Here is a 27,589-nt window from a genome sequence, read left to right on the forward strand (position 1 = left end):
AAGGATTCACATTAATGTGCATGTGTTGTGGGGAAAGGTGTTTGATTACTGTAGAACAGATCACTTAAATATTCTCATCTTTCAGGCAGCTGCTCAATCTGTGGGGGCAAGATGAATCAGTTCATTGCACCCATTACAGTCCTGCAGTGGTGCAAGGACCACAGCATGCTCCCTGACCACACAATGCTGTAAAAGCCTACATCATCTCTAGAGTCAAAGGAAGAGAAGGGGAACAAGATGCTTTGAAAAAACAACCACCCTCAGACAAAAATAAAGGCACAGAAGCCAGCAGGTGGCATGGGGTTCCCATGGTGCATATATGCTTAGAAGAGAAGCACGGGTGAAAGCCAGAGCAAGAAGGAGCTGGAGGCAGGATTGAGAATACACAGCACTTTGCTGTGTGCCCCAGCTTGGTGGAGGAGGAGTCACACTAGGCACCTCTGTAGGCAGAAGGGCTGGAAAGGCTTCAGAAGCAGCAATTCTGCCTAGAAGTTCAATGTTGTTACCCTCTGGGAAAGCCTCATTCACTCTCCACTTGCTTATACAAGGAACCTGTGGCTGAATGCAAAAGGCTGAATTTTGTGTGGTAAAAGCATGGCTCTGTTCTGCCTGCACACAGAAAAGGATGCTCAGGAAGAAACTATTGCCCCTGTTCAGGCGATCCGTACTGAGCTACATCTGGCAAATAGAGTGGCTGCAAGTAAGAAAGTGCCGAGCTGGCTGACAGTTGGATTTAATTTGGTTTCATTTGCTTTATAGGCTCTCTGTATAGAGTCATAGAATAGTTTGGGCTGGGAGGGACCTTTCCATGTTATCTAGTCCAACCCTCTACTATGGGCAGAGACATCCTCAACTCAAACAGGTTGCTCAGAGCCCCATCCAACCTGGCCTTGAATGTTCCCAGGGATAGGGCATCCACAACTTCTCTGGGCAACCTGCTCGAGTTTTTCATCATCCTCACTGTAAAAACTAGAATTCTGTCTTATATCTAATCTAAGTCTACCCTCTTTTAGTTTAAAACCATCATCCCTTGTCCTATCACAACAAGCCCTGCTGAAAAGTCTGTCAGCATCTTTTTTATGGGCCTCCCTTAGGTAGTGGAAGGTGCTCTAAGGTCTCCCTGGAGCCTGCTCTTCTCCAATTAATCACCCCAACTCTTTCAGCCTGCTTTCACAGGAGAGGTGCCCCAGCCCTCTGATCATCTTTGTGGCCCTCCCCTGGACTCACTCCAACAGGTCCACATCCTCCTTATGAGGAGCAATCAATCTAACAAATAAGTTGGTGAGAAAAGCACCAAACAAAAGTTCCTGTACATACCTAAAACTCCAGGCTCTCTCATGATCTAATTGAAAGGAAATAAAAGTCCCTTGCCACAGCAGGAGTTGCCAGTGTGTGTCTACTGCTGTCCAGAAGCACTTACCGTGGATTTCAAGATAACAGTTGAGGAATGAGCAATAACCATCAGCTCAGGGACTTCCTCCAGTGATTGGTCCTGCAAAGTTCACACACATGGAGGAGTGCACTGATTTTCAATTAGAAGAGTTCAACCTCATTTATTTCCTCTGGAATGGGTATAAAGTAGCCACCTTTAAGGTCAATAGAATGGAAAACACTTTCTATCCCATTCTGTAGATAGAAAGTCCACTGAAATCTGTTTCAGGCCGACCACTTTTTCCATGTGAGCTCTCTTTCACTTGTACTCAGGTAGCTTTTCTTTTAAGGCCTCTTTTGAGGACAGAATATGGGATTCTTGCCTTTCATCATCATTTATCTTAAACCTAGAAATGAATGTGTAGGCTTTACCAATGTCTGTCCAAGGACAGCTTGTTATCAAGACTTAGAAACAGAAATTAGAGCAACTTAACTAATTTAGATAGAGTAGGGTACAGTCATTTCACATGTTAAAAAGAACAATTTATTTGCATACAGGGACAGTCCGTCCCATTGCAACTGCACTCAGCCTATGCTGTACTGACAACATCACACCTTCATTGGCATAATAATTGAATAAAGTCCACGTGGAAGTTAAGCCTGAAGAAATCATATCACATCCTAAAGGGTTGCCGTATTTTGTCACTCCTCCCTACAACATGGTAAGACATAAGAACTGCTTGAATTCCTGTTGTCTATTTTCATGAGTTTCTCAAGAATTTTATGAACTGTTCTTTAGCTTTACATCTGTGAGCACAGGAACATGCTAAGTGATAGGAAAAAAAATAATTCTAGGTACCATAGTAGGAGAGAAAAAGCTTAAATATGTAAGCTGAACATCCTCCAAATACCTACAGGGAAGATCAGGATTTTTAACTATCAGACTATTTCAATCAATCTCATGATTTTGTGTTTTTGAAATCCATGGTAAGTGGATTTCTTGTGTAGGATGGGTGTTGAAAGCCATAGAAACCATTGTTCTTTGTGGAGACAGGTGGGATTAATTGACTAAACTCATCTAAGATGTTGTAGAGTATCTGAGACACCTGCGTGGGGCTGGCAGACTTTTAAGTTAATCTACTCACCCAGACCTGTGCTCCTCCATAGCAGCAGCTTTAAGCCAAGTGGGTACTCTACAGTGTCTCATTTGAGACTCCACAGCTACAGAGAGAAAGCTGGATCCCACTATAGCAGTTTTCCAAGTGTGAAAAATTTGCCCACTTGCAATCCTCAGCTGTGCTATCAGCTACTGACTTTAGCATCTCTGGATGTGCTCCACTGGTGTTCAGTGCAGTGACTACAGCCATAAAACAAGGAAGTAAAAGCACTTCCTCCTCCTAGCCCTGCATGAGAAGGAGAGGCAGTCATGGCAAATGCAAACAGCTCAGGTTTAGCACAGGCAGCACTTGCATGACCATCCCTGGGGGCTGTTCCTCACACCACTGTGGTCACCCTTGCCACCTCCACATCCTGGCATCTCTTTGGTCTCGTGGCCCTCTGAGGAGCCACACAGGCCACACCTTGACTGTTTTGTGACAATTAAGACCAAGGAAGACACTCACCTGAATTTGTTTTCCTTAAAAGTAATATCCAAATCCAGCCCTTTGAAGATGAGAAGAGCAGGGCGTCTTTCCTGTAGTGATTTTCCTAAATCATAAAGCCAAGTGCCTTCCTCACATTGCAAGGAGCCTTGATGGAAATAATGTAACTGCAACCTAGCACTGAATAAGCAGGTCACACCAATACCTTCCTTTCACATTTCCTAGTGTTGCATTTTTTCCCGTTACAGCAGAAGGTATTTTCATGTAATTAAACATGTAATTTATTTTCTACAATTTCTATGGTTTCTAGAATTACAGAATTAGAAGAATAACAATTTAGAACACATTTCCATAATTTATCCATTCACAGATAATCAAACTCTCTGTTTCGTACCTATATGCTTGAATACATTACATACCAGCAATAATGCAACAGCTGAGGTGATTTTGCTCTCACACACACCCACTCCAGCAATAAAAGTCATCTTGACCCATGTAAAAAAGCCTCCAGAACTGTCAATTATATGACATTAAAAAGGCAGGCTACTGGACAAAAGGCTTGGCTGGAGAACTGATTGCAGGCATAAAGAGCATGGTATGCTCAGATGACTGTACAATCAGATGCCAAGGTGTTCAGCAATTCCAGGCGAGGTGTTCTTTTTGGTCCCATGAATTTATGCAAAAAATGTCAGTAGCAGGAGATTCAATGCCTGCATTGTTGAGCAGCCTTGCTCACAAGTCCTTTTATCTATTTTCACTCACAGTACAGAAATGTTGGGTTGTCCCTGGCCTCTTCTGGAGTGAAACAACCCTTTCTGAAAGAAAACCCAGTTGCTGTTTTAGTAACTTGCTCAAGAGTCACTCCAAAAGTGCAGCATGAGCAAGGTTCAACCAATTTTGGCTTCCTTTGCTGTACACAAACATGCAAAACTATCCCAGCAGGCTCTGATCCCTCAAACGTCACATCTCCTTTTGTTTCATGCTTTTAATTCCAGTGGACTGCGAAAACACCCCAGTGCTCAGATTACTTCAGACTTTTGAACTGACAACCAAGCAAAACATAGAGAGTAAGTCTTATGGCCATGGCTACTCCACATGGGGCCAGGGGAGGTGCATGGCCAAGCACAGTGTGTGTGCACCAGGCAGTCTGCTGATGTTGAGCACCGCACACTGCTGCCGCCCTTGGCCTGACGTGAGGGCCACAGCAGTGGCCACAGACTGTTCACAAGGATGTGCATGGCAGGGGGGAAACCAAAGGTTTCTAAAGGCTCTTCTCCAGAAGTAACTTACTTCATTTTGGAAACTCTGATGTTATCTGAAGAGGGTATACTCTGCACGTGGACATGTACAGACACTGTGGGTTTGCTGTGGCCCCTGAAAGCTCACAGCTTTCATGAGCACTTCTCCAATGCCAAGAAAGTGTCAAAGTTGACAAGAAACAAAGCAGCTTTTAGACAAGAAAAGTGGCATGTCCTGACCCTTCTTGGCAGCTGACAACTGTCCAGGGTGGAGTTTAACATAAGAAAGTGTCAACAGACAGGCTTCTTGCTCCTGAGTCATTAGGAGTTGAATTTTAATAATTTGTTACTTCTGCTCTACAATGCCCTTGCAGCCCTCTAATGCTCCAGTCCTTCCTGTCCCTGCAAGTCATCCTGTTTTTCCTCTCCATCCCACATACTTGTTCTCAGCAGGCTTCTGGCTCAGTACATCTGTGATACATCCAAAAAGACTGGTTGACCTGGTGGTTTTCCATATCACTTGTGACTTTGGGCTCCTTTCAAACCAGCCTTGTGCTGATGAAGCGTAGACAACTTTATGACACAAACTCTTCTTGATTCTGCGGGAATTGTATTTCCTTTCTTTAAAAACATTTTAAAAAATAAATCAGGGAAGGCAGTGTGAATAAACCATGGAGCTGCCAGCCAGAGGTTTTTATGCCTCCTCTGTCACTAGCTTGCCATGCAATCTTTGCCCATGGGCACACAATTCCTCTGTGATACTGTTCTCTCCAGAGGAACTAGCAGATAACAGGAATTATTTGGTGGTGTAACACTCTTCAAGATGTAGGAAAGAAGATGCAAAGGATGTGCCACCAAAAATTCCCACAATGGTGAGGCAATTGCAAGCCACACCCCTGGGATGACCAGTGCCTGCCTGCATTTTGGCATGCTTGGGTGGGCGGGAAGGGCTCAGGATGGCTGTTGGAGGCTGGAGCCCTGTGGTGCAGCATCTTCTGCAGGAAAAGGGAAGGGCATGGGCTTTCTCACACAGCATCTGCATGTCCTGCACCTGGGGATTGCACTTAAGGACTTGTTACCTGAAGAAGCAATTAAGGAAAAATTAAAACTAACTAACTAAATACTTTTAAAAAGATTCCTCTGCTTTATTTAGGCGATTTTTTGTTACCCCAAGCCCCTCTTCCCAGAGCGTGCCACAAGAAAGAATTGCTCCGACTCTGCTCTCATTTTAAAATGCTTCTTTTTATTTCAGTGGTTGTACATTGGGTGAATGAATTTAATGTCACAACAGAAATAGAATGGCTATTTAACATACCACTAGTAATTATATATGCTGGAAAAGAGTGAATGGAGGGGTTTCTTTTAACTGTTGCCGAAATATTCATTGTACGTGTCGTCAATTATGCTGGATGAGAGAGGCAAACAAAAAGGTATTTTGGTGAGGTGCTCTATCCTTTGAAGAAAATAAGCACTGAGACATCTCAAGTTGCTTGAAACCATGTCCCAGCTACAGTATTCACTGTCTCCGTGTTGGCCCATCTCATGGTTCTTTTAGGGGGTTATATTTCTTGTTGTATTTTTTTTTAATTAAACAAAGCATTTAAAATTTAATCATTTTCATTAGACTTTTTTTAAAATATAAACAAAGTTTTGGCAAATAATATTTATACAGAAAAATAGTTTTAGATCTTCCCAAATTTTGAAATAGTCTATAAAATTACTTTATAAATAAATAAAATGCAGAATCTGTTGTACACGTATTTGCACATCTCTGTAATTGCCTCCTTACTGTTAGCATAGGTTTGTACTTGTACAGTTTTCAGGAATATTACAAAGTCATAAAGTCGGAAAGTGGATCTCCTATTAAAAATACATTTTCTCTTTTTGTCTGTCAGTTTATCTGGATGAAAGACCTGATGTATTTGAAGCTTCGTCATCCATGGGCAAAAAATAGTAATATTGGATTAATTGTAAAAAACATAGAATAACAGTAATTTTGAAACATAAAAAGTTCACACAAAATGATGTCTTGAAGAGTTATCTACATAAAATATTTAAACATGGATAATTTACCATTTAGTATTATACAATAAGCTACCCAAATGCCTAAATTAACTATTATAAAAAAATAAAAACAACTTTGACAGATATAGGCAAGTTGCAGTGTCAACTACCTAGTTATAATGACTGAGAAAGTCTACAAATATTAGTGTTTTAATAGTATATAATGGTGATACCTTAACTGCTAAAGTAACAAGTTAAGATATGTTATTTTTCCACAAATTAAACTAACGCAACGTTACAAGCACTATGTTAATTTTACAACCGAATTGTGATTATTTTTTTTCTTTCGGATGATCAAATCTCCAGCTTTATATATAAATAGATAGTAATTAGACATTGGACAAACAAGATTTAGCCTGGAAAATAATTTCCTAGACAAATAATAATATGGTTAGTGCCTTCAGTCGTTCAGAACAGGCAGTGCTGCCAAAGTTTAAAATAGTTTACAATCAATCTGAAGAGGTTAAGTTAAAATACTGCAATCACTAGTAATGTCCACATAGAAAACTTATGCTGCAAACAATTATACATAATATCCACTTATAACAGCTGTCTTGTTTTTTAAACAATAATTTAAAAACTATGTCATTTATGTGATACATGTGCAACATATAAAATGTGAAATATGAAATATTTGGTACAATAGTGCTTGAAACAAATCTCAAATCAAACAAATGAATTTTTTAATTATACATATATAATTACCTTGTAAATCAACAAAGTATTTAAAAAAGTAAACAACATTAAAATCTGCTTCATCCATATATATGTATGTATGTATATATAACATGTATATAATTGTATTAAAGATATCTTCATATTTTTGTGACATAAAATATGTTTTTAAAGGAAAACAATTAAAAGAACTATTTTTTCTCCACTCTAATCTGGTTACAATCTTATAATCCAATTTTAAAAAATGCAAATACAGTAATGATTTATTAAACTGAATCTCATTCTACATTCTTAGTGTTCAGTTAATAGCCTAGATTAAAGTCACTTTATGAAGTTTCAGTGACTCAGCTGAATTTTAATTAAATTAGAGTATCATACAATCTCTTCATCTACAGCCTTCTTTTTTGCCTTTTCTTTTGTTAGTTTGGTCTTGTTTTGTTTTGTTTTGTTTGATTTTGCACTTCTAGAAATTACTTCTTAACAGCTTGGATCTTTTTGGTAACCTGACTATGAGTTTCAAAGATTATTCGCATCCGGTGAGATTAGACTGTTGGCATCAGGCTCGCTTTCATCAAGTCTGATGTGACAAAATTTAGGCACTTCTGCAAAGTCTATTTTAAAAACATTATAAATATACTTGTAAAATAATATTCTCAAGACTTTGTTCTTTTGGGGATTGAAAGGGGTATGAAGTTCATACTGTGCAAAATTTTTAAAATTTTCTTCTGCTATTCTGCTATGATTCAAATGCAACTTCTCCATACAAGTCAAACACCAACCATGTGCATCTTAAGACTTTGTGCTTTACTTTGGACTTCTGGCTAAAAATATCAGATTGGCAGGATGATGTGCAGGACACCGGGCTGCGTTTCATTTCCTCTGTCTTGGAATCAACTCACCAAGAGAGCAAAACCAAGATTATTTTTGTAACTCAGAAGAAAACCCCGAATCATAGTGTGGGTGAAAATTAAACCTGCAACTGGGGAAAGTTTTTAGCCAATGCAATTCAATTATTGCTGAGCTCGAAAGATTCATAAATGTGGAATCTCACGAGACTAACTGATCTGGACCATTTTTGCTAGGTGTAGTTATGGAGAAACGACAATATTTGCAATAATTAAACTATGCTTAGAAAATCTTTAAAACTAAATGTTATCCTTTATGTCTTGAAACATCACAGCTGGTATCAGGTAGTTAACTATTTTAGGTTGGAGTATAGTAAGCATACCATATTTAATATTCATATATGACATAGCAGCACTAGCTTTTTTGAGTTTTTGATTTGTCCATAAGAACAAATTCTTGACTTAGCATGCAGTTTGTGGCAACTCTAGAGAGGAGGAGACGGGGTAGTATGTACAGTAGCCGTGCTTGGCCGTCCGCAGGGAGGCTTCGTGACACTCCGTTCCGCTCCTGCCGGCTATTTCAGGATTATCTGTTGAGAGAAAGGGAAAGCGTGATCGCGCTTTTAGGTGACACCGGGAGAGCAGTGCGCCCAGACAGCCAACACTGGCCTAAGGGAGCTCAGGCACAGCTCACACAGGACAGCGTCCCGTGTGGGACAGTGCCCTGTGTGGAATAACATCCCATGTTAGACAACATCCTGTGTGGGACAGCGTCCCGTGTCCTCAGGCTGCCTGGGAGGTGTTTGTGTCTCACACACCTGGTTGTCTTCTCCTGCACACAGGTTCTCATGTGCATGAAAACACACAGAAGGGGTACTTCAGGTGTTAAAGTACTGGAGGACAGTGCTGAATCCAGGGACTGGCCCCAGGCTGGGTGTGCACTCTCAGCGCCCTGCCTAGCAGTGGAGGTGGAAGCCCTGCACCTCCCGGAGGAGCTCAAAGTGCTTGGTGCGATTCTCCAGCTCCCACTGTGCTCCCAGAAAGTCAGGAACAATCAAGGGAAACAGTGGAGGCAGGGCTCCTTGCCACTAACAAGCAAAAAGATGTACTGGGCTGGGAGTTTTCATGAAGCAAAAGTGTCTTTTTCAATGCACTTCTGGCAGCTGCTTATTCCCTAAAAAAATTATCTGCAGATCAGTGAACTTGAGAGGTTTTCTCACGCTTCCTTATGGCAAGGATTCTAGAGGGATTACCATAGTGGTACCTCTGTGCACCTATATAGTCACTGACCTTGCTGTTTTACCTTCATGGTGTCTCAAATGGAGGGTGAAGCAATCATTTTACAGGTGCAAACTCTCCTGCTTCCAATATTGCGAAGGTTAAATGCACAATGTGCTCAGCAACCAACTCCACCTGCTCACAGTATTGGAAAATGGTTCAGATTTCCATCACCTGCCTCAAATGGCTGTCAGTGAAAGTGATATCAAAAGGCAGGGGTGTGATATTTTATCATGCCATTGCTATCCTGTGCTCCAGTCTTAAGCACAAGTCAAGGAATTAAGAGTGTACTGCTTGCTCTTCCTGTTTTATTTGGAACTTGGCCTATTTTTAAGCTGTATTGCAGGTGGTAGGCAAGGCAGTCATGACAGCACTTGGACCTACTTGTGTATTATGAAGCTAGACCACTGCTTAATGCAATATTTAGATTAAAAGGGGGGGGGGGGGGAAAGGTGTTTGGAAAGTAACTTCAGCAACATACTACCTCTGACATACACACCACCAAAAAACCATGCTCAGCTCTGCATGGTAAGCACTCATCCCAGTCCCCTGCCCATCACCCCCACTGCCCCTCACAGCTGCACTGCCTCACTCTCTGTACACAAGCACCATCTCCCTGACCCCAACGACCTTGCCAGCAAGCCAAAAGGCCATCTTTGATTGCCATCAGCTCTGGAAATCTGGTGACACGTGAGGCCCCATTGTAATGACACTGTACAAACACCTGCTGCTCCAAAGGACTTAACATCTAAATACATCATGAACACAACAAGGCCATATATTTTTAATGAACTTCCACCCATTGTGAGTTTGTCAGCTTATCGTCTATCCTCTGTTTCCTTTTGAAATAACAAAGAAATACCTTTGCTCAAATAATAAAGCCCTGTCTGTGATAACCCTGGTCCAGCTCCAGCATGGTGGTTTGACAATACATATAAAGAACACAGCTGTGCTGAAAATAAGAAATGACCAAGATTTCCAGCACTGGTATTTTTAGCATGTTACAACCCAACATGTCAATGTAATTAATAAAGCAGCTTTAGCTATACTGGGTTAGTCATAATCACACAAGTGTATTTAAAGGATCCTAAGGTCTCACTTAATGGGACATAACCTGAAACTTTCTCAATAAGTTTTTTACTCAGTAAAATCCCAGAATTTCAGACACTGCAGCTGACTACATCGTCAGCCAGCTTTTGAGGGGATAAACTTGCATTTTCCTATAGCTTTTTTTCCTCACAATACAGGGAGATAGGTACCTGCCCCTTGTGCCAGAATTACTTTGGTCAAACAGTCCCACAAGACTGGTGTTCACAATTTCCCCAAAATGTGTGACAGAGAATGCAGAGGGCCTAATCTCCAGCTGTTGCTTGGGAAAATGGTAGGACTATTCCTGGCATTGTGATTAACCCAAGTGCCACTCACCCTGCCACGTGCCAGGCAGGACAGAGGGGTCCTGGGCAATGTGAAAGAGCAGGGACTCCTTCTCTTCCCTGCTCTGGTGAGTGGCAAAGCCAAGGTAAGGACTTCACTGCTGTGTCCCTATTCTCGCCTTTTCTCTCCTCCTGTCAAAACTCAGGAAAACAGTGAAGACAATGCAAACACTTTCCTTTTCTGTGCAAGCATGTCCTGTTTATGGGTTGCAGGTGCCAGAGGAGCAGCTGGAGCTCTCGGTGCCATGCCTCTCCCACTGCTAGTGGCTGTGGAGCTGGCTTGTTCCACCACATTGTCCTTGATGTGCCGCCCCTTGTACAAGGGCCGTAACTAGGGCATGTTGCACCCAGCTATTTCTAGTACACGTAGGAGTCCTCCTAGGAAAAAAACCCCTCAAGTCTCTCCTTCAGAACAAGCTTCTCCAGTGCAGAGTCGCAGAACTGAGGAGCTACATTTGTTTTTTAACCTTAGCCACAAAGTGTAAAATGTCTCCTGTAGTCTTTAATTACATGTTCACACTATTTCTCAAAAGATATCACAGCTCTGCCACGGCTACATATACAGGCATCAGCTTCTGCCACTGTTCTTCTTTTCACTGTGTCTGATAGAGAAACATAAAATGCTTAACTACTTTACATGGAAACACACTGTGAACCTCTCCTGTTTAATCTACAAATGAAGTAATAAACTGGGATGGAAGGCAGAGGTTATCTAAGTCTGCATCGCTGTTAATTGCATGCTGAAAAAGGAGAAGCTGTACTGGAGAAGGAACATCCCTGGAAACACTTTCTACAGAGTCTGCACTCCCTCATTACTTGTAAATAGGTCCAGCCACCTTCATGTTCACTATTCTTTGAAGCTCAAATGCACATATATATGACTTGTCATATCTGCTCTAACAGTGTTATAACACTGTTATAGTTCACAGCAACAGGATGTAATCTCATGATACTTCTACTATAGTATATGTAAGAAAAAGCCCTGAAAACCAAGACTATACAATGAGTTTGCATTGCCCCATGTACAAAGGTCTACAGATCAAGCATGGGAAAGCATTTTCTCATGCTCTGAATGGGTAAGATCCACAGGTGTGGATACAGACATGCCAGAAAACACCTGCTGCTGCTGCTGCTGCAGTAAAAGACCTAATAAGAAGACTATTTCCAGGATAAACAGAATGGCCTGGCACTCAGAGCCTTGAGTAGTACCTCACAGAAGATTTAATAAAAGAAAAGGGCATTTTTTGGAGGTAATCACAGATAAAGGTATCCTCTCCATCATCTTCTTGCTTGGTACCTGTTTGAAGTGGCAGAAAGCTGTCTACCCTTTAAATTAAAATCATTCACACTGTGCCAATGGTAGTTCAGACCTCTGTGAAACTAAGAGTGAACAAAGAGTGAACCTAAATTTCTGCGAACTGCTTTCTAAATTCACTCTGTAAAATTTTCCAGCTCTTTAGAGGTGACATTTTCAGCTCCTAAATGTCAAGACTTTCTTTCCTACCAGAGCATGGCTTTTTTCAACCTTTACCTTCAGGACTTCTGAGTGATCATAATAGTCATCAAGCCCCTTGTGCAACAGAACATCCTGAAATTCAGACAGGGTAGCTCATAAGGGTGACACAGTTCTGCAGTGTCATCCAGGAGAATGACAACCAAGACAGATGTTACTGCCACTGGTTTCAGCTTCTCACCGACTGCCAATGCAGATAAATCGATTTGGGAATTCCTCAGACCTGGCAAAGGTGGCTGTGATCAGTCATTGTCTCAAGACTTAAAAAGTAAAATTGAAAATATTTTAAATTAAAGTAGCAATTCCATTTTTGTGAACTCTTTTCTGACACCCAGATTACTGCTTTACTTGATAGAGTTCACGAAATTGACCAAATTACAGAGAATTGTGACCAGTTCTAGGAATTACAAGAACACTGTTTGGCTTGAAATTTTCTGTTTTGAAGCTACAATTCACAAAGCTTCTTTATAGTCTCTGACTTAAATTAATTTTCCAGTTCCAGATTTATTATACAATGATGAGTACAGAAAATTTACCATTCTGCATGAATTCAGTGTACATGAACTCTTGTTCAACTAAAGACCTGTCACAGTGGATCAGCTGGAAAACATGACTTTGCATCTACCACTGACATGTTTCTTTTTCAGAAGTTTTGAAATTATTACTCCAAAATAGAGTGTGCTTTATAAGCTCTAATATATTTTAAGAAGATGTAAAGATTGTATTTGATCTCTACATTGCAAAGCACTTACCCCTCCAAAAATTAATTCATACATAGCAAACATTCTGGTCTGTTCAGCCTTCCATTTTGAAAGCAATGTAGTAATAGGAGTTTCTTGTAAACAAGATTTATCTCAGAGCATTTCAGACATGAATGCCTCAGCCAGTCACCCATTTTACATCTTCCTTGGCTACCTCAGGCAACTTATTTTAGCATGAGACAGATTATCAACTCATGATGCTTTTCTGCCCTCCATGAAATGAAAGAATGTGTGGTGAACAGTTTGCACCAAGGTATTTAACTTTTGGACACCCATGTCAGGATAGATGAACCCTTCCACAGTGACATTTTCTGTTTTCATGTTTTTCACACGAGTAGCAGACTGGTCAGATATATCTGGGGTATACATTAAAAATGACAGATATTTTCAGACAGCCGGCTCATATCAGGCTGTCTCATAACTTCTCCCTCTTTCTAAAAATAAAAGTAACACCAAGTATTTCTTCCTCATGACAAGGAACCCAAGACTATTTATATTTCCCCATGCCTTTGGGAAATGCCTTTATTTTTCATTTTCTCTTAGAATGTTCTTTTGTGGTATGTGCCTTGTTCCTTTTCTTCAAAATAAACTTTTTTTTTTTTTTTTTAAATTAGCAGTGGAAAAAGATGTGTAAATGTTCAGACACTTACTGAAAGTAATCTCTATTGTATCAGTTATGCCTGGTCTTATTTATTTTTACACAGCCTTAGAGACTGACTTTTTCACCTCCTCTTCCCCACAGATTCTGCAGCAGCACCTCCATGGAGCACCATCCCAAACGTTCCACTTGCTACACCAGGGCTCCCACCAACACTGTCCCATGGGATAGGTTTTGCCCCTGTCTCAAATGCTGACACTTGAGCCAGCTCCAATTCTTGCTTGCATTAAATGCAGACTGGACTTTTTCCTTTGCTACTCCTCTCCTGAAACCTCAATTTCCAGCATATTATCATTTAATGGATATATCCTTTGTTTTATTCACTAACCATGGTCCTCTCCTCAATCCTGGGCTGAAGGAGGATTTTCTCTTATTGCTTTGCCATTAATCCAGTGCAACCCCAATGTAATTGTCTACTTTGCTCATCAATAAGGTGATCTCTGATTTGAACATAGCAAGTGAGATGTCTGGGCCACAGATGGCTGCCTGCCCATACAGGGCCTAATATGGGGGCATCAGGTGTTTCCTGAGGACTGGAGGTCCTATTTCCTTGGCTTTCTCATAATTCATTCCCTCACATGGTAATTCTGGTGCCCAGCTTCATCCTCTCTTTTCTTCCCTAAATCTGAGTGTGCCCAGTTTTGCCTGTCCCATATATTGACAGTATGCCTCTGGAAATGGCTGAGGGTCAGGTGTCCACCCTGAAGTGGCCACATCTGCTTGCACATTTTCATTCCATTAGGCACAAGCTGTTGACTATCAGGGTGTCATAAAACTGACAAAGACCTTGTCTGAATCCAGCTCTTTATGATGATCTAAAAAAAAAAAAAGTTCAAGGCAATTATGGGATCCCAAAGGGTTCAAGGGTTCAGCAGCATCATTTTTCTCATTTAATTGTCACAAGGTCCCGAAAGAAGATAGCAAAGTCACTCGTGCTGCCAAATCCTTAGCTTGCTTATGAGCTTCAATAGGTATTTACTCAAGTAATAATGTACAATATTTAAGTTCAATTTAATAAGTATTTACTCATTCTGGAGAAATAGGATTAGTTGGTTTAAAAATGAAAGCTATCTGGCTTTATTTATTCTTCTTTAAAGTAATAAATAATGCAGTACTAAAAATTGATTATAACATACTCTAATATATTCTACCAAAATCTATTTTTAACTCATTGCAGAGGCAGCAGACAGACCATGTAGAAGTGAGAAAACCACTGCTGAAGTATTTTAGAAGTACCCATCCAATGACTTTTGGATAGCCACTCCATTTTACCTTCCAGCAGGTCTGAGCTACTGCAATAATCTGTGGTTTTCATTTCCTACTTTTAGGCAATTTTCCTCCTCTTCTTGAATTTTAGGAACTGCCAGAATAGGCTTGCACAGAGAAACTGAGAGCACAAATGAGTGAATGCCAAGCACAAGCTGTGCATTATCCATGGAACTGCCCATATTCCTCTTGCTACTTGGTGTTACTTCTCCACTCCTGACATCCTCACTTAGCCTTTTTTTAACAAAACCTGCTTTGCATTTTCCTTTTAGACACCAAGCATGCCCACATCATGCAAGATGAGGCTGCCACTACACATACAGCATCCTTTTTAGGCAAAGGCATCACTGCACATAGAGTACAGCCAGCACTTCTGCAGGCTCCTCAGCAATTATCACCATGCTGAAACCGCTCCTCTCCCAAAACTTGGCACTCCAGTTCAAACTCCCTTCAAAGCAAGAGACAACATCCAGAACTAAACTCGGACACAGAAAATACCAGATTTATGTTCATCAAGGTTACTTATAATACCTTGTGTCAGTTTTATACAACTCACTGTACTCATAAGTTGAGTTGAGATTTCCTCAACTTCTCTGAGGAAATCATAACCTTCCTGACTTTTGACTACTTACCACTTCCTTAATTTTCTTCTCATCTGATTACTCTCACATAAACAGACACACATACTACTGTGTGCCATGGCAGGTAATATTGCAGCAAAAATGAAGTCAGGCAAGTTAGCAAATTTCTGTGTCCAGCTAAAAGTCACAACAGATACAATCAACGAAAGTAAATATGTAGATGTTTTCAGTGCAGCCTCCTGCACACTCAAAGCCAAAGGCTGGCATTTCTACTAGGCAATAAATCATACACCAAGATAAAAATATGATCTTTGTTTAATTCAAGGGAAAGTTCTTGGAGCACCTAGAGATGTCCAGATGCAATTATTTTAAAGGACAGAATCCCAGACAAGTACATGTGGAGCTCTGCATTGCTCTGTGTGGTTAAAATTTTATGATGGAAAACCCCAGACTCTCATGGAGCCATGTAACAAACTCCTTTTCCCCCAAATGTGTACAAAATTACAACCTCAGAAATAATTTCCTATGTTTAAATAATAAATATATGCCCAAAAGACTTTTACTCCCTTTATCAAAGTATCAGTTGTTGAATAATTGAAAGCAGGAACACAAAAAGAAGTTATCATATCAAACATCAACATTTTTTCGTTACATTTCTATAACAGGGAAGGTAAATCTGTTTTGATTTTTGTTATATAAAAGAATGAAGCCTTTTCTTACTGCTGATGTTGTGTGACACTGCCATCTAGCAGGATACCAGAGAAAGTCAGGTTTTAGTCTTGTACAGGGGAGAGGGGTATGATGGGAGAATTTCTAAAAAAAACCCAAAACAGAACAGAGATTTTTCCATTTCTTCCCCAGTGGCTTTTTGTATATGAACTTGCAATCTAAAGTTTTGTATACAAGCCTACTGGAACTTTTTATCATTCACAAAGAAACAACATGCTATGTTAAGAGGCCAGAAATGGTATTAAAACAAAGGCTTAGTTAAAGTTTGCATGAGACTAAAATAAAGTTCCATATATTTTTCAGGGTAATCTTTTGGTTTTGTTTCTCTAGTGCCTTAGAAAATAGTTCTGTCACTTATTTTGTAACATCAGTTGTTTCGAGGCAGTCCAAAGGATGTTTTCTTGATACCGTTCAAGATTTACTGTGGGCTTTAGTATTGGAAACTGTCACTTCTGGAGTCTGTGAGTCACAGCTACTTACCTGTAACTCGGTGTCAGACAAGATAACTTGAGTGAGATGAGGCTCGTGACTCTTGTGTGTCTAGCATAAAAGAAGCAGTAAGCAGTTTAAGTTTTCCTTTCTTACTGTGACAAGCTATTGCTATTTAAATACCTTCTCTAGAGAAATGATTCTTCATGATCAAGGGTCACCTTAGGTTTGTTTTTCCAGCCTGGTGCAGGTACAAAGCAAGATGGTCAGTCCTTAGGTGGGCTCGCTGGATGTCCAACACTGTTCTGCTCTGAGCCAGCTCCCTGAAAGTATTCCCTCTGATAATGTGTCTGGGGATGAAACCTGTTCCTCTGTTTCCTTTTCTGAACTTTTCTAAGTCAGGTTCAAATCACTCCATCTGTTGTTAGAACAGAATTTTTATAGGAGCATTTAACCTAGAACTTTATGGAATTTTTAGACCGAAACCTTTCAGTCAGAAAAAAACCCCCCAAACTAAAATTGTTTAGATATTCATTATTCCCAGAATAATTGATTCCCAGAAGAAGTGATTTCCTACCTGTTCCCTCATTCCTTCAGAAACTGCAATTAAAGGTTTTCAAACCATTAACATGGATTTTGCATAGGCTCTTATTTTTAATGTTCTTGTATGCTGGCCCTAAGGATGTAAATAACACTTGTTTCCAACTCCCATCTTCCTTCTCAAAAGCTTGCTTTTAAATTACAAAGAAGAGTCAATTTCCTACATTTACCATATTTTTCAATTAATTTTCTCAGTATATTGCTATTTTCTCCCCGTTTACAAGTACAGCAGGTTTCCATGAGGAAGAAAGGGAATGTGAGACAGTAAAAGCCTTGTCAGCAGCACTAGGGGCAGCTCTCTGCCCTGCCAGGCAGCTTCCTGGTGTTACAGAGGAATGGAGAGGAAGCCCTGTTGGGAGACACTAAGGAATATTTGCACAAGGGAGCAACTAGCACTTCTGCTTTGTGCAGAAAGGGAGATCACCGTGAGTCAGTGCCCCATGACATTCTGGTCTGAGAAGAATCTGCCTCCCTTGGGAGTGGTGCTGCGTTTGTGGGCACCTTGGCAAGGAGAGGTGCTCTGTTGCTGCACGTCCTGGCTCTGCTCCTTCCTGATGAAGCCACCACACATGGTGTCCCAAATCCCAAAAGTTTGGCATGTTTGTATTTTACACCATGTTAACTAGTTTTTGAATTCTGGGGCAAATATTTTAATTGTCCTTTTGTTTGTGACACTCAAACATAACTATTTTTATTTTTGTTTCATTGTATTCTAACAGATTTTGACAGAACTGAAGGCTACTGAATGATTTCATAATTAATATCTGCATAATTGCCACCTAATTTAGTGCAAACGCTGATGCATAATTTAAAGCAGCTGTGCCAGATAATCACAAGCCTTAGCATGAGACAGCCTGTTGATCTTATATTTCTTTTTAGACACAGGCTCTAAGTATTTCATTTTTCTTTTCGATATGTTCTTTACTATTTCCTTCTTGATAAAAGGTCATATAACCAGTAGAATAATGTCACTAAATAACATCTTTAAGCAGCATTCTCTATTATGCTATTTTTATACTATCAGTCTCTGCCCATTTTCATTGGTACAAAAAAAATAAAGCATGTACCATTCTGAACTGATGTGATGTGAGCAAGACTCACATTGCTTGGAATTGTTTGGAATTTGGTAAATGTCCTCTAATAACCAGCAACTATGGAAACACTCACTGAACCTGAGGACTTAGATTAGGACATGGAAATGCTGGTATCTTAACCCCCCACCACACTCACTGAAGTGACACAACCTAGTCAGTAAGCCAACAAAGCCTGGAGATCCCTTCAAGTGATCACCAGCTGCAGGCTTGGGTCATGTGCTCACCATGGTTTTAGTACCACTGCGGCTAAGGGTTAATGTCTCTTGTCTGTCATCCAGCTGCCAGTTCAGAAGTAGGTGTGCAAATTTGTCTGTAGGTCCTGTATTGCATCTGCCAGGCTTGTGAAAATGTCTTGGGTAACCTAGACTTCCAAGGTTATCTTAAGGAAATCTCAAACGTCACCAGACACATGTTTAGGCAACTGAACCAAGCCCTGTGAGACTTCTGAAGGACAAGCCAGGCTACTCCCCAGATTTCATCTGACTGGGCTGATAAACTTCACAGTCTACAATGGGTAATTAAAATTCTATCTTGCATGTAAACACCCATACTTAGACACCAACACTTAAGTGTCTTAATTTTGGGCTGCATTCTAACCTTCTAATCCTTGTAGGACTCACCAAGATATACATATAGAAAAGGAACAGTAGTGAGGCCTTCTAATTTAGAAATTAAAGCCCCCACAAGGAGGTGGTTGCCATTATTTATTAAACATCAATAAACGGAAGGAAGGAAATTCCTTCAAGGAAATTGAACTTCAGGCTCAAAAGTAAGAATAACATTTCTCTCAAATAATGTCAGGATAAACTATCCTATGTTAAATTATCTTTGGTGTGCAGGGTGGAGGAAGTCACATTTTTCTGCATTTCCATTAACATGAACATCCTCACCTCCAAGTAGGCTCTATCTAAATTTTCCCCAAGTTTCTAATCCTATATTTTCTCACAAAGCAAACAGCAAAACATAAAGAGAAAAAAACTTCCAAAATATTTTTCCTTAAGATCTATGACTTTTCTATCATCCTGAAATTACAGCACTATACATTCTTAGCCTAGAAAAACAGTCAGTAAATATTCATGTTTCCCTCTACAACCACCTGAAAGGAAGTGGTACCAAGGTGGGGACTGGTCTCTTCTCCCAAGTAATGAATGACAGAATGAGAGAAAATGGCCTCAGGTTGTACATGGGGAGGTTTAGATTGAATATTAGGAAACATTTCTTCATGAAAAGGGTTATCAAGCACTGGAACAGTACCCAAAGCAGTCACAATCCATGGAGGTATTTAAAAGATGTGTAGCTGCTGCACTTAGGGGCATGGTTTGTGGTGAACTTGGCAATGCTAGATCAAGAGTTGACTCGATGATCTTAGAGGTTTTTTACAACCTAAATGATTCTGTGATTGTACCTGTGAGTGAAGCTCAGCAGGTAACAGTTTCCTTGCTTGCTTGAGTATTGCTAGTCCACTAGCTGAAGGAATAACTAAAGCTTTGTTAATGATCTCTGAAATATATATTTACACACAAAGACTCTATAATATTTTAAGCAGGACATTTTACATAACCTCTGTGCACATGCATGCACTAGAGGGAGCTAGGACCAAACCCTCTGTATTCATGTCCTAATGCTGCTTCTCACCATCATTTCACACGACTTCAAACTTTGCTCCAAGAAAACACTGTCAGCATCCCCACACAACTGAACTGAAAGTTCATCAAGCATCTGCCGCTGAAGTGAGGTTAAGCAGCTGAGGCTTCAAGCCCCATCCTGGCAGGAATGGCTGGAGCAGCTGTGAAGGGTGGAAGAAGGAAAAGGGGAAGTGTTTTTTACCTGTGACCAACCATGCTCCTGGACATGTACCTTTCCAGCTGCCTTTCACTGGAAAGCTGAAGTCCCCTCCCCTCCACTTCCTCTCACCACAGCCTGGCAGCTACAGTAAGTGGAACACTGCCTTGAGTGAACAGCAACATCACCAGCTCTTGTATCATCACAGTAAGATTTTGATCAGAGCTGGTAAAAACAGGGTTTGCTAAAGCACTTTTGCTACATACTGTTTACATTGCATTAAGCCAAAGCAATTCTCTTCCCTTCTGAAGTACACTGCAAGAAAATTATTTTTAAAACCTAATCTTTGTAAGTCAGGAAAAGCAAGAAAAGCCATATTTTCCATATATTCTTAACTGGTGTCACCCTGCACAGATGCACACTGTACAGCCTTTAACTTTACACAACCTTCTCATGTGCCTCGTGCCATACATTGAATACACAATGCCCATAGTTGTTGGCCAAACATGACTGACAGTGTGTGCCAATGCAGGTGTATTCTGAGCTCTTACTTGTGTTATTTTCTGAAAGAAAGGGTATACAGAAGACATGAGACACAGTTTTTTTGTGGTTTTTTTTTCAAAACACAAGCTGACAGCACATACTAAATTATTTACTGGACCCAATGGAGTTATTATGTTTTATTAGCCATCAGCTGAGACACCGTAACTTTTGGCATGTTGACTTTTCCCTTCTACTTGTGCTTCAAAGGCGCTGGGATCATCACACTCCATCCCAGGAAGACCAGCAATCTTTCTACAGGTTTGAATACTAAACCAAATGATATTAAGATAAATGATTAATACCTGCTACAACTTTCTTTTCATGCCTGGAATTGTGAGGAGAAGCTGTGGGAGCTGAAATGGGACAAGCTGAAGGCTGCAGGTTGTAAAAAAAAGTATGGTAGAGACACTGGAAAGAGGAAACTGTACCTCACAGATATGTAAAGCAGTGTGGCACAGACTAGAAAAGGAAATTTTATCTAGTTGGGAATAAAACAGTCCTTTTCTGAAATACACAGGAGAGTTTAAACCCATACAAGGGGACATAAAGAATGCTATGACCATGAAAAAAAGTCATGTGAATTACCAAGTTAATAACTTGCTCCTGCTCTGTTTCTTGAGCTAAAGAAATACTGAGAATTTGTGCCACAGTGTTACTGTGGGGCTTTCCTAGCATTGTAGCTTTGTCTCCAATCTTAGGAGGTAAATAAACAGAAAACTTTGGAGTTTTGTCTCTTATAAAGAAGGTACTACTACTACTACTACTTTCCCTACTTTGAAATAAATGGGTTCTTTACACTAGCTTTTAAAGACTTAAATTGACTAAAACAAAGACAGAAGTGAGGAAAAAACAAGACTATGATGGCACGTGCTACAGAAGCCAACAGGCTCCTGAGGTGGGACTCATCTCCACATGCAGTGGTATAGAGCTTTGGTAACACGCCTACACTCATTCCGCAGGCAAGGGGCAGAGGCAGGACCTTCCAGGGTCTTTTACCCTGCCCTAATATGGACTTTCAGGAAAGCAGGTGAACTAGATGCCAAACTTACAAATGGCTGAAGTTAAACAAGTGAAAACCCAGCCTCCTGTTGAACCATCCGCTAATTTCAGCATGTAATTGTATGTATATGCACGCACACACACACATACGCACCTAGATAGATACAGACACTTTCTACAACTCTGTTAAATTTGAAATGCTGTAATCCTCCAATGCAAACAAAATCTGCACTGGGAAAGAAGGGGCTCTGCCTGCCATCCTGCTAGATGAGAAAGAGCATTAAGGCACACCTCTGTCTTCTTAGTGGCATTAATTAATTGTGTGAAAGTGTTCCCATTAACTAAAAAACCCCAAAACAATAAAAGCCCCAAACCACTGCTTACTGGTCCTTTTGTAGGCATCCATGTATTTATTCTACCTTCAGCCATCATCAGGCCCTCTGGCTGCAGAGTGCAGGAGTGCAGGTGGTGGAGCTGCCCCAGTTGCATTCCCGTGCTGGAGAGGGTCCCTGGCTGAACTCCTCCTTAAGCCATCCCATTTTCTCTTAGTCCTTTAGAATCTTCAAGTCCCTCTGTCACCACTTTGAGATCACGAAACTACACTGGATACCACCAAACAATTTTCTGCTGTTGACAGTTCTGGGAAGGACTGTGTAATGAACCATTTGCCTGCTGAACTTTCCTCCTTGTCCCAAGCTTTTTTTACAAGCCAGCTCTCAGAAAAGTAAGCACAAAACAACAACCCTCTTTTGAAAAAGCTAGAAGCAAAAACATCACAATGTTGGCAAACAAACCTTAAAAAAAAAAAAGAAAATGGACTGGTTTGTGTTTCTTTAAGAAAGTAGGATGTATTTCAGAGGTAGTATATTTTTCCTAAATCAGTAAAAATAAACTCTTGCAACAACTTCTATTTTTCCATGGAATACTTAAATAGTTTTGGGAATGCCAGTAAAAAAAAAAAATAAACGTGTTAGTGTAACATTATTAAGCAAAACATTTTCACTGATTTCTCTCTAAGTCCTTGGCAAGCGAAGGGAAAGGAACCAACAGGACAGCATTTCTACTGGTTCTGCAACAGTTTGTCAGTCTGTCCAGGAGCAATATAAGGAAAGATGATGGGGATATAGCCCTTTGCTTTCTTCTGTTGAACAAATCTGCTTATTTCCTTTTCCATTTGACCTCTCAGAACCTGAGGGGAAACAAACCTCAGGTGGAAGTGCCTGAGCATGGTCCCAGAGCAACAGAAAAACCAGAGTGACCCAACTGCTTTGCAAACTCCTCTCCTGGCACATCGGGGTGGGAATTGCCCCAACAGAGGAGTCAAAGCTACACACTCCAAGCTGCAATGGATACGTCTTGCCTGTGAATTAACTCCTACAGGAGGAGGGGAAACCCAACCAGAATGAAAATTTCCATTAACATAAACTGCAGAAGAAGAGGAGAAAATATCATCTTTCCTAGCCTGCCTCAGACAATAACCCTTGGGATTCTTTCTATCAATGTTCTTCCTTAGGGAAATATAATTCCCAGGTTAAAAAAAAATGCACTTTAAAATAAAAAGCAGGCATAGTCATAAATATCTTGACTGCTGTTTTGATCACTAGTATTTACAGAAAACATTAAATTCTTTTTTCCAGTTGCCTTGTCCTGCTTGTGATTTTTGACAGCTTCCATGCTTACAAATTAGCAATTGCCACATCTCATGGAGAAGCCTACATTAACACACCTGAATGTTTAAAACCTGTGATGATCTTCCTTTTGAACTTAGGAGTTAATAATAGACTTTTGTAAGTAGTCCAGTACTACTGTGATTCTAACTCCAGCTGGGTTAATTACACAATAATTAGGTACAAACATCGCAACACAAAACACAGCTACATCATTATTTGCAACAAATGTTAACTCTAAATAAGTGCAACCTGTCCCACAAACACTTGCTATAAACGACTTAAAAACAAAAGTAAAATTTGATGGGGTAAACACAGAAATAAAAAAAAAAATTCTCTGTGAGAATTTTTTTTGTTAAAAAAAATTAAAATAAAAATCTCAGCACTCATTTAGAGTTCAGGATCTTGTGAAAGAAAGCTTTAAAAGGAGCAAACCTGATTTGCTGTGGCTGTTGCGGCGAAGGGAACACTTGTTGCAGGAGTTGTTGCTGCAGAGACAGTGGCGGCCGTAGCGTTGTGCATCATGGGTACTTTCAGGAGGGGAACCATGGAAGCAATGAACAGGAGGGTGCAGCATTATGGTAAGAGAAGTGGTATTTTTGGCATGGTGAATATCAAGAGCAGCAAGCCATCGTCATGGGTTAAACCGGCAGATGGCATGCAATCACAGTGCAAAGCGAGAAAGCGTGGCGGAGAAATAAAAAAAAAAAGGGAAAATAGCTTATTACAAGTACAATTAAAGGAAGGTTGTCAACACAATCGGCGATTCCCAGAAAAAAAGACCAAGGACCACTGAAAATGCAAGTGTTGTCTCTAAGAAGAAGATTACTTGTGCAAATGAGGCCTTTACCAAAATAGACCGTTACCTGCGGATTGTTACATGCGTAATTTGTTTTCCCCCAGTACAGCTATAAAGCACTTGAAATTAAAATCCTACTAAAAAACCCCCAGTGGTTTATACTGGGAAGAAAACTGTTAAATGTTCATCTTAATTTTTAAACACAATTAAAAATGAATTATTTTCATATATCTTCATTTTGAAGTAAGCTAGATACTTGCTGTCTTCCTTCATAATCCAATTTATGCATTTTTTTCCTACTAGCACTGCATAACTGTTTGACTTTATCAGAGTTAAATTACCATCTGCTTGAGGCAAAAATCAGGAGAGGGATGATAATAATTATCCTGATATATATACTACTTTGTTTGATCTAAAAAAGCAAGATCGATTTTGTGAAAGACACTGCTTTTGCTCATTTTAAGAATGAATTTTAATCAGCATCTTCATGGGGGAATTATTAATTTGATGTTTTAAAGGCTTGATATTTTAACTGTTTATGTGAGTAGGCCCAAAACCCAAAACTAAAATCACTGGGCTAGGGCAGTAAAAGAAAAATTACTTTTTTGTCTCAGAGGCTGTTGCACTGAACTTCCACTTTGCATGCCCAAAATGTTAATTTCAGGCTGCAAATATATTTAAAGAGGAGTGAGATTCAGATCACAAGTTTCAACAGAACCTCTGTGGATCAAAGTAGGCATGTCTGGGAAACGCTGATAAAACTTTCTAACACACAGCAAAGGAGAAATAGGCACACCACTATGGAACTTTAAAACACTGATGAAATTTGCTGGCTTTTTCCAGTATTTTATGATTTTATAGTACTAGACAATATAAAATATAAAGAGAAATAAAACTTTGAGAACTGAAAAGCAGACTGGAATTCATGGTATTATGCTTTTGCAGTGTAGTTGTTATAGCAGGTGATATCATGTCTAAACTGCAGCTTTCATCTACAAATCTAAACACTCTGCAAAGTCAACCAGAAGGACAAGCGAACCTTTAATTCTAGTCAATGGCTAAATCTTGCCTAGGATTTTTAAACAAGTGAATATACATTATATACAGTATAAAAAAAAGAGATCAATAAAGAAATTTGGAACCTACCAATACTGGTAGCGGGTGTCATGCACAAAACTGACCCTGCGTGTCATGCAATGATAGGTGAAAAAAGTGGATAAAGGGAAGAAACAGGTTAGCTGTTTAGAGTTAACATTCAAAGTGAGATTCAAGCATAACCACAGAGAAGTAAGTTAGTTAAATGAAACTGTAAGGTCATTCACAGTTTTGCTTAAACACAAAAAGATGATTGTATATGCTGTGTGGGTTTTGGCACGTTTCTGTACATATTCAAGATGCTTCATACACTTTTTTACTTATTAATGTTATCCTTTCACGTAGTGCTTTTGCAGCAACAAGTTTTTGTTTATAAAAACGTCTTTGGTTAAAAATCACAGTATTTGGGACTTTTAGAACTCAATGCATAATTCAGACAGCTCAATGTTGCATAGATCAACATTCATCAATTTTTTGACATGTGGCAGGAAAAGGAAGTGGAGTTAAGACAATATTCTATTGCCAAACATGTGTTTGATGTTCATGTACCCATTCTTAACACAAAGAAAACAGTACTTTGACAAGTCCCAAGCTAAACACCTCAAATTGTGTAACATTCCAGCAGAAGGCTCCCAGCGCACCTCAGAGATGCTGTGGGATGACTGCTCACCTGCCATGCAGTTTAGCTCTGGTGCCTAGCCCACCTTTAACTTTTCTGGAATGGCCAAATGAAAGAAAGAGATCAGCCTATTTCCAGTACAGTGCATACAGCAAGCTGGTGAAGGCAAGCAGGCAAAGAGACTAGTGCCAGATACGTGCATATTTGACATAGAGTCGAATATGCTTCCTGTATTCCTGCTGAATTACTACTGCAGCCCCATATCGGACTGTCGCAGGACTGGCGTGACTATGAATGACCTTACCCAAGAACAATCCCCAGAGAACACACAAAGTTCCTCCTCTAGAGGCTATAGAAACACTAACAAACAGCAATGGGAAGAGAGAAAAGAACTGCTGTTTTAAAGATTGTTCACCAAACAATAAGAAGGTGACAAAGCAATCAAACTGATGTAAAACAAACAAAGTGCAGAACTTCAGAGGTAAGCCATGCTAAGTCAAGCCCCACACTTTTTATTAGGGGAGCCAATGGTTAAGAAAGCAGAGAAGTTATATAAAACAATTAAGTTTTATATATATTCCAGCAGCAAAACTTGTCTTCAAATTTAACACACACGCACACACACAAGGAACACATTTGAAAATTATACCAGTTTAGAAAATATCACATAATCATTTAAAATCCAATGGATAATGTCATGCATTGCTCCTCAGACGTGGGTTGCATGACAGTCCTTACACCCACCAAATCCAACCTTCCCAGGAAATGTGGGAATTTCAGATGTATCATTTTAATGGAAAACTCATGAAACCCATTCTTATAGAGGGTGTTCCCCTTTCCTGAACTCCTCCCATACTCCACTTCTCTCTTTAATATCCTTCCTTGGAGCTGATGATGTCTGAAAAGAGCAGGGGGTTCATCATTTTAAGAAAGTTTTTCTACTCTGGGGCTTGGGGTCCATCTGCTATTTTATACCTCTGTTTCTTCTTTTTTTTTTTTTCATGCACCTGTTTTGGGGCTTGACAACAACCTGGCCCTTAAGGTTTGGTTCCAAGTTTCAACTTTCCTATCACCAGAAATTTGTCAGCTAAAACTAGAATTACAACAATTAATTGGAAAGAGGGATGGACAATAAAAAGTACAAAAACCGAGCTACTTAAGGAAGCATGAACACTCCAAAAGTCTGGAAAATATCCAAATGCTTTTTCATTGAACAGGTTTAAAGTACTGTATTTTCCATAGTTAATTTGAAGTCCTTGTCAATTGCAAATGAGAGCAATAAGCCCTGGAAGGGAGTGCTTAAGAAGGAAAAATACCTATCATGCTACAAATTCTCATACTTTCAATGTAAAATAAATTAATAGAATTTTCTACATGTTCTGTAGGCACAGGGCAGTCTTCCATTCATGTCCAACAGGCAGTGTCACCATTTATTTATTTTTTTTTTCAAACACTCCCATAAATGTCAGTGTGTTTTCTGTCACGGATATTCTGGTGCACCAATGTGCTAAAAATAAGGCTGTGCTATTACTGACTATTACAAATACGGGGGAAGGCTCCAAGGTTGTTACTGAGGCCTTATAGAAAAATTCCATGAAGTCAAAGCCATCTGTGTTTGTTTTTTATCTTTAAAAACATATGGGAATGCTGATAGATTGGGAAATCATCATGTGTTGCCTTTCATTCCTTGTTTAACAGACATTATTTCTATAAACTAAAATAACATTCCTGAAATGTCAAGCACATTTGCAAACACATAGTTTTAAAGTATTCTGAAGTTTACACTCGAGAACACCCTGACACTAAAATACATAATTTGTTAATTACAAATGAAATCACAGAATTCCTTAGGAGGGATATTCTCCTTTGGGAAGTTGGAGTGGGGGTGACTGCCACAATTTAGAGGGTTGTGTTGTTACTGCTTACACGAGCACCCAGCACATCCCTCC

The 27,589-nt window shown here is 39.8% G+C and overlaps 1 protein-coding gene across 4 annotated transcripts in view; it reads right to left on the reverse strand.

Moving 5' to 3' along the window:
- Nucleotides 1-5,433: 5,433 nt before the first annotated feature.
- MBNL2 (muscleblind like splicing regulator 2) overlaps nt 5,434-27,589 on the reverse strand; it is a 107,719-nt gene continuing 85,563 nt past the window's right edge. For 2 of the 4 annotated variants that reach the window (XM_083855876.1, XM_083855874.1), the window contains one exon: nt 5,434-8,384. In XM_083855876.1, coding sequence (XP_083712002.1) covers nt 8,257-8,384 — 128 coding nt within the window. In that variant the 3' untranslated portion in view covers nt 5,434-8,256. Of the gene's footprint in view, nt 8,385-16,493; nt 16,554-23,562; nt 23,658-27,589 lie in introns of all 4 variants that reach the window. The other 2 variants (XM_083855873.1, XM_083855875.1) reach the window with 2 other exon arrangements.

This window comes from Zosterops lateralis (genome assembly GCF_965231275.1).
Source record: "Zosterops lateralis genome assembly, chromosome: 2".
Classification (NCBI taxonomy): Eukaryota; Metazoa; Chordata; class Aves; order Passeriformes; family Zosteropidae; genus Zosterops; species Zosterops lateralis.